This window comes from Rosa rugosa, chromosome 7, assembly GCF_958449725.1.
Source record: "Rosa rugosa chromosome 7, drRosRugo1.1, whole genome shotgun sequence".
NCBI lineage: Eukaryota > Viridiplantae > Streptophyta > Magnoliopsida > Rosales > Rosaceae > Rosa > Rosa rugosa.
The window spans coordinates 3,295,291-3,303,628 of NC_084826.1; the positions used below are offsets into that span (position 1 = coordinate 3,295,291).

Consider the following 8,338-nt stretch of genomic DNA (forward strand, 5'->3'; position numbering starts at 1 on the left):
GAAGCCAAAACAAACCTCGTATTTGAAAGTGTGGTCGAGGGCAGATATCAAGTTAATGCAGGCATCTATTACGAACTTGTTGTCAAGGCCAAGAATGACTCTTCACCGGCCTCTACTGCAAATTATGTTACCGTTGTCTGGGACCACCATCTAGGCGTCAGGCATTTGATAGACTTTTATAAAAAAGATTGAGTTTGGGTGATTGATTTCATAATTTATGTTTGATCTTTTTTTGCTTTGGATTCAAAACAATGGAATAAAGATATCATTTTGCATTGTTTTTTAGATGCCAATATTTTGCGTTGCAGATATGACAGTTCCAATATAATTTTGCATTGTAATCTATTTCACTCTTATATATAAGCATTTTCGAGGTCCAAGACAAACTATATGAAAGTGGCCCTCGACTCCTCCAAAAGAATTTTAACTACCACATATGAAAAGAAAATTCAGATTTGTGCATATAGACCAACATTTTAAAAAGAAAAAAAATAAGAACAATAACCAAAGCAGGAAATGAGGAAATAGGCTAGGGATTGATGGCTAGAACACGAGGGAATCAAACTTTGGTTGGTCAAAATTGTTAGTTATGTCTGTATCAGAAAAAAGAAAAAAAAGTGTTAGTTATTTCTCTACCGAATGCCAGTGTGATATCACTTTGAGCTTCCCACTAGCTCTTTAGGGTTGGAGACACTCTCGAGCTTTGCATAATGTATATAATAACATAAATACCTGTATTCAATTGGCTTTTTCTCTTTTGTTTTCCTTCGCTAATTATTGGCTGTAAAGCATGCATATCATGTAATATTAGAGATATAGACAAATCAAGTCACTCCCATTCGAATATTTTTGGCTGAAGTATATATAGCCTTTGGTCTTGTTAATTTTAGTTTGATTGTTGTGGTTGTGGTGAGGCTGCTGATTTTGAAGATCGAAGGTGTTTGTGGAAAGCTACTGACGAACGATGGGACATGGTGGTCCTGGTGGTTCGCCTGGACCTAGACTATCTGGTTTCTTTGATGGCTCCTGTAATGTTATAGGTTCTTGGTACGCTACTATGTTAGTTTACTTAAGTAACAAGTAAGACGACGTATAGTTAGAGATAGATAATATGATCTAGTCACACTTTCGAATTCAAATATTATGATCAGGCAGAATTGTTAAGATGAAGACCACGTATCAAGCATTTGGAGAGTTTGAAATCAGTGGCAGCTAGCAGGTATTTAGTATAAGAGCCATAGTTTCCATTCAATCTAGATCAGCAATTTTACAATTGCCATAAGAAAAACCAATATCAATACCAGCTTGTTTTCGTCTTCCTTATCTTCATCTCTAGCAGCTCCTTTCCAAGATTCAAGTTTCGTCTTGAAGATTTGTTCATACAAGTTTTTAGTAGCAACTCTTTCTCAAGATTCAATCTTCAAGTTTTTCATCAATGTCGTTTCCAAATCAAGCCTGCACTGCTGTTTCCGTTCGACTCGATGAAACCAATTATCATATTTGGTTGTTTCTGATGCAACATTATCTTCAAGGTTAGTAAAATTAGTTCATGGTTCTTATCTGTCACGCCCCGAATTTTGAATAATAAATTCAAATCCGAAACATGAATAAACAATTAATACAAATAACGTTCTGAATTTTTTTTTCTCAGAAACAAACACACCACTCGCCACTCAACACAAAACTCGAAAACCTCGAGTTAATTATTACAATTCACTCTTACAAAGTAAAATCGTAAAGCTCTAAATGAGCATAACAAACCTCACAATATAATGTTGTAATTCACATAACACTACTCTAAGCAGCCCGATCACCGTCCTGGTTCTCCTGACCTGTAGGATTACCCGCTACACAATTTGAATAGTGTACCGGGAGTTGCAACAACACAAAACCCGGTAAGCTTTTTACAGCCAGTATGAGTAAACAAGAAAGAACTGTTGATTTTAAATTACAATTCTTATAACTCAACAACACAACCAACAATCTCAACATCCACGACGCAAACGTCAACCAATTCAATATCACCACTTTGGTCCTATCACACAACACTATCACCACTTTGGTCCCATCCCATAACACGTTAGAGCTCTAACTGCCTCGTTACCTCTGACACCTTGGCCTAGGGTCAAGCAACGGCAAAAATACTTCGGTTAACCCTATAACCGTCGCGCTTTGGACATCCCCGTCCTCAGCACCATATACTTCGGTTAATAATAAACCGTCGCGCTTTGGACATCCCCGTCCTCAGTACACAAACACTCCGGTTATCCTTAACCGTCGAACTTCGGACACCTCATCCTCAGAATCCTACATTCTCTAACTCTATACATCCTCCAATGTAAATCATGAATATTAACAAGAACTCATCAATCATGTTCATCACATATAAATATGGTAAGTTACATGTCAATTCATGATAATTTAATCATCCCAATTCCACACTCTTCAATGTCACACCATTCACATATAATCACGTAAATATATATATACGTAATTATCCGCTCAGGGATAATCACTAATACCAACTATAGTTCACATGCAATAAACCGAGAAATTCATTTGTATAGTAAAAATCATTTTACTTACCCATGGACCGTAGTTGATCAAGTCCATATGATTTTAAAACAAATATTTATTTCATAAATATTTTCACGCAATTACGACAAAATAAGGTAATTAAATTTATTCGGTTCGTAATATGAACCACGTGAGGTTTACTCACCTCTAAATTCCCGTTGCGTCTTCTTAACAGCTCAAAATACAATTTCACGAATCGTCCGCCAAATCAAACCGTCGATCACCTAATCAAACATGACCTTAACTTAGCAAATAACTCAAAAACATAATCAAACGACAATCCAACGGTCGGATTGAAATTAAATGATGATCCAACGGTCGGATCCTCACGGATCGCCTTCCTAATCACTGTTTTGCATTTATACGAAGATCCAACGGTCGGATCTTCGCCCATGACTACACAAAGCCACTGGGACTGTCATAAGATCATCATATCAAAACTACAAGTCCATCTGACGGTACTAACTTCACAGATCACAAATCTAACGATCGAAATCGATCTAAACTTAAAAATTCATAACTTAATCATACGATATCCAAAAATTGCGTATAATATATCGAAATGATCGTATTGAAATATAGAATCTGAAAATGTACAGAAACCATATTTTTGATCCCCGGAGGTGGCCGGAAAGGGCCGCCGGAGTTAGTGGCAGAGCCGCCGCAGACCACCACCAATGGTGTCGGGGGCGGGCTGCTCTTCTTCCTCTCATCATGCTTGACAACTTTCATAACTAGCACGAAGTCTGAAAATGACCGGAAGGGGTCGAAAATTACCTTGAACAGTATGAAGGTGGCCGGAATTTTCCAGAAACCGGCGAGAAACTGCAGAAAACGGCGAGCTCCAATTCGACGTAAAAACGTCAATTTAAGGCTTCGATTCCTTCTGAAGAGTTGTTAAGAAACTCAAGAAGAACTCACTGGTTCAAGAATCACAGAAAAATATGGTCTGTAGCTCGAGATATACCGATCGAAAGCTTCGGTGGTCGGAAAAATTCCAGAATTTTGCAGAATCCGGCAAGGCTTGATTTGGACGTCAAAACTTCAATTTCAGGCTTCGATTCCTTCTAGAGAGTTGTTAAGAAACTCAAGGTGAGTTTACCAGTTCAAGAATCACTCAAAACGATGCACTACAACTCGAGATATACCTATCAAAAGCTTCGGTGGTGGTGGAAAATTTCCAGAATCCGGCGAGCTCCGACGAACGTGAATCCGATCACTCCAGGTGCGATCCTTCTAGAATGATGATCAGAAGGTTGAGGCGAGTTCAGGGAGCTAAGGATCGTGAGTTTTGGTGGCCGGAGCTAGGAGAAAACCGGCGTTGACCGATTTTTGTTTCAAAGTTTGCGGCTCCGACTGCCGGATTTGAGGCCGTTCCGGTGGAAGTGATCACGTCTAGCAGGTAGGCGGCGTCGAGGCGAAGGCAAGGGAGGTGGTCTGGTGTCGATTGGTGGCCGGAGGAGGGAGAACTCGGCCGGAGAGCTTTGCTCTGTTTTTTCTGGGCTCGGACGCGCGCAAGAGAGAGAGAGTTCGGTTTCCAGAAATGGAACTGAAATTATTTTTGGTAATTTCCAAAAATGGCAGCTTTATATTAAACTGGAAACTTTTTCAAAAAAATCATAACTAATTCATACGAACTCTGATTTTTGCATACCACATATGCACGAGATCGTATCGACGAGCTCTACAACTTTCATGAAGGAAGTTTTCCCCAATTATGAACGTATAAAAAGTCAACTCCTTTGACCTCCCCTAAAACGTTCAGTTTTCGAATAAAAATTGTTCGAACCAATTTCACCACTCCTCCAAGCTTCATACTTTCTCCCATGACCACGAAATCATTTCTAAAATGTCCTCGGAAAAATAATTTAGATTTTTCGGGGTATTACATTATCCTTGGCCATCTTAGTTTCTCATTGAAGATGAATAGATGATGGCTCTCTATCTTCAGTCAATAATCACAAATATGCTTTCTGCAGATGCACTTACTCTAGTGATTGGATGTCAAACTTCAAAGGAGGTATGGCCACTCTCGAGCTCAAGCAAAGATATGGTTCAATTTCAGAATCTCATGTTATACAATAAAAGATTACAATGCAAAACATTCAAAAGGGCTCAGATTCAATAGAAAAATACTTGTTACTCTTCAAAACTGTTAATGACCAATTAGCAGCTGTTGGTGTTCGAATGTCAGATCAAGATGTTAAAATTTTGATTCTTGCTGGTCTTCGGTATTCCTATTGAATATGGTCATACTAGACAAATTATCAGAGGGGAAATTGATATTGGAATGGGGGAAGTAAGGTACATGCTTGCATTATTTGCAGAATTTGAGTTGGAATTAAAGCACAATTAAGCCTTGGTCTTTGTCTCAATTGACTGCAACGATTGCATATGATACATCATCTATTTTGGGCTTTTGCCTACCGCTCTTGGTCATGTTGCTCTTCATTGTGGATTTCCAACATCTAGCTTGCCTCATTCTAGTTTATCATATCCTTATATGATTAATTCCTATATATGTTTTGCCAATTGATGTTGTGACTTGTGAGTGCTACTAGCAGTATCTATGCAGCCAATCCAACTAATCATGCATATTTTTGAAACAAAGAAAGAACAAATCAACCTCTCAAAAAAAGAAAAGAAAAAAAAAAGACGATCCAAATCAGAACAAGTTCTCCAATTTATTTATTGATTGATCCTAATGGATCTAGCACATATTTGGGGCGAAGGTTAGGCTAGACTGAGCATAGTCAATCATGAAACGAAAACCCATTTGCTGCTCAGCACCAACAATGTTGGGACCTTCAGGATCCAGCAAGATGAGAGTCATGCAAACCTCGCGCACCTCTTCCACGGTCACAAAAGATCTTTTGAGCTCGAAGACGGCTCCGCCGAGGAACTCCGCCTCAACTCTGGGGAAGACAATGTCACCACTGGACATATTGTTTGGCAGATCAAAACACAAGTCGTATCCAGACTTGGTTTTGTTAATAGGCTTCCAGCCGTAGATGTTGGCGAAATACCCGATTACACCGCCCTGGAGACCGTAGAAAGCCTCGTTGACCAACATCGTCAGGGGAAACCCAGCGTCAAGGATGACGTATGTCGCTTTTGGCCGAGAAGGGTTTACTGCCATGTACACAATTTCTCCATTGAGTCTTATGAACGTCAAGTTGAAGTAATTATAGCTGGTGTCGATGGCTAACGGCGTTGTGTGACGACCTGGGACAGTATCGTTGATGAAGGCATCACCCCCCAAATCAAGGGTAGGAGGATGGTCCGGATCCTGCGCCCGCAACTTTTCTGGTAAGCACCAAGCAAAGCGGCTGTAGTTGAGCTGATTTATTATGCTGGAAGGATGGCCCTTTCCCAGGCCAAAGGTGCCAGCAATGAGATCATCCCCTTTACGGCCGATGTCGAACACCACTGTGTTATTCACCCCAAGCCCAAAAGCAATCTGATTCCGACCGAAGTAGTCAACACCAAAGTAACCTTTGGTGCCAAGCGTTTCTGCTGCGTCATACATGCAAACGCCACCGGAACTAGGGTAGGCAATGGATGGAGAACAAATGTTGCTGTTTGAAGGTAGTGGGTAGAAAGTGGTTGAGTTTATGGGATCAAACGGAAATGACAGTGGGAAGCAAACCTCACACTCGGCCGGCTGGAGCCATGTGAGGGGACTGATCGTGTCCAAGGCAAGGGTAACTGGGAAGGGAGGACTGCCGACGTCAACTTTCACATAGAACAGGCTGGATGGGGTTCCATTTATGTATGTGTCGGAGGATTTAGAAAAACGGATTTTGGAAACGGTGAGAAGATGGCTGACATTGGGGTTGAACATGCGGCTGGGCGATATTTTGAAGGAGAAACCATCTCCATCTCCTTGAGCAGCAGTTGCTGCAAGGAGAATGGTGATGATGACAATGGTATAGTAGGTAGGCATGGTATTTGGTTTTTTCTGGTGTATTGCTGTGCTTGTACGTGGAAGACCAAAAGGAGTTTATATAGGCGTTCAATAGCATTGGTATGTGTATTGGCACGTGTGGGAGGTCAAGATCAAGTGTACGTACGTACATGCATTTTGCTTTGACACATATATAACTCAGTGGGTAGTTGGTTGCTAGATGAAAACTATTGCCCTAGCTAGCTAGTTTGTATAAAAACCTTAAACATTCATGTGTACAAGACAAAGTGACAAACACACCTTGGAGTTTAGGGATGGGATGGAAACGGCTTCATCAATATCTACCTTTGACATGACCTTCTCATCAATTGTAATGACCTCTTGATAATCTATGCAGATATATGAAATAATTTTTAATTGAGTGTATATTACATTTTATTAATTACCTTACCAGAAAGATCTAGAACATCTGCTTCTCACAACTTTTTTTCGATAATCTTCCTCTAAAACTTTTTTCTCCCCCAGATTCAATTTTTTCATGCCTTCTAAGCATAATTTTTTTTTTTTTGGGCTTGTTAAATTTGTACTAGCTAGCACTAGCCTAGCTGGTTGCTTGGAGAAGAAATTATCGATCAATGCTCATGAAGTAGGAACAATTTTCATACACCGAGGACTTTCCACCACTCAATTAATTAATTTACATCTTATTAATTGCCTCAATTTAAGGTGTCTAAGCTTACATTTTTTTCCTTTGCTTATTGAAGTTGTGGTACAAGTACTAGTCTTATATATGATGCTACTAATGGTTTCTACAGGCTAATAAACAGCTGTTTGCTTGGAAGAATGGACCACAAAAGTAATGGTTTCTGGTTCCTTCCGATTACCATTTTTGTAGTAGCTTGCGCACTACTACAAAGTCACTGTGCCACCCAATTCAAATATGATCAGTTCTCTTTTACAAACTATTAATCCCTGATCGAGCAAGCAATATTTCAAAATGCTACGGTTTGTCCTAGGCAACGGACCAAGGTTTTATGAGGGTGTCATTCGTCTGGTGGCTTCCGATAGCCTACGGTTTGTCCTAGGCAACGGACCAAAATGCTTGTGATCCAAAATTCAAAAGTTTGTTTAAGTAAATTCAGGGATTTATTCAGGGAACTCTAGCGGTTTATTTCAATTTGAACTCTAGCTGTACCTAAATTCAAAAGATACTATGGTAGGAGTTTGGCCATTTTGAATAACTTTTGAATTTTGGATCACATTCATGAGGTATATATATGTATCTTTGAGAAAACGTATTAAATCATACCTAAAGGGTGATCCAGATTTTGTAAAAACAAAAGTTGATGAGGTTGAGATCGATCTCTCCAAGTATGAGTCCAATATAGTGGTTAATGGAAGGCAATATGTTTTGTATATGTATCAATTAATTCAAGTAGCACATTAGCTGGCATAACAGTTGTTTTCCAATCCATCTTCAATTCTGAATACATACATGACCATGTTGCTAGGGTTCTTAAGTGGCCACCATGCACCAAGTATCAAATTATTAATTTTTCAGCTGTACATAGAAATCCAGATAAAGAAAACAGACGTATGGAATGTTATAAATAGGTTTGAGTTAGGGTGCAATGGTTTTAATTTCTTCCAAGCAAAACAGCTTTCTAAAAGGGAAGAAGCCAGAAACAGAAGGAAGCTAGATTAATATTAGACCAGTGCTATACCTTGCAATGATTTAGACTGAGAGAGCAATGATTTTAATTTCTTCAAGCAAAACAGCTTTCACATACAATAAAAAAACTAGTGCTAGCTAGTACTGCAACTTTGATAAGCAAAAAGATAAAACATTTATGC

The 8,338-nt window shown here is 39.3% G+C and overlaps 1 protein-coding gene and 1 long non-coding RNA gene across 2 annotated transcripts; both read right to left on the reverse strand.

Annotated features, from left to right (window-relative positions):
• Positions 1 to 1,165: 1,165 nt before the first annotated feature.
• LOC133722478 (uncharacterized) lies at positions 1,166 to 4,141 on the reverse strand. Its single transcript, XR_009852766.1, has 4 exons — positions 3,726 to 4,141; positions 3,355 to 3,644; positions 2,723 to 2,801; positions 1,166 to 1,847 (listed from the first exon to the last, which is right to left on the reverse strand). It is a non-coding gene; the product is annotated as an uncharacterized LOC133722478 (long non-coding RNA).
• A 1,146-nt stretch (positions 4,142 to 5,287) lies between these two features.
• Positions 5,288 to 6,523, reverse strand: LOC133720979 (aspartic proteinase nepenthesin-1-like). The gene has a single exon (XM_062147473.1). The coding sequence runs from the start codon at positions 6,521 to 6,523 to the stop codon at positions 5,288 to 5,290; it is 1,236 nt and encodes a 411-aa protein (XP_062003457.1).
• Positions 6,524 to 8,338: the final 1,815 nt, after the last annotated feature.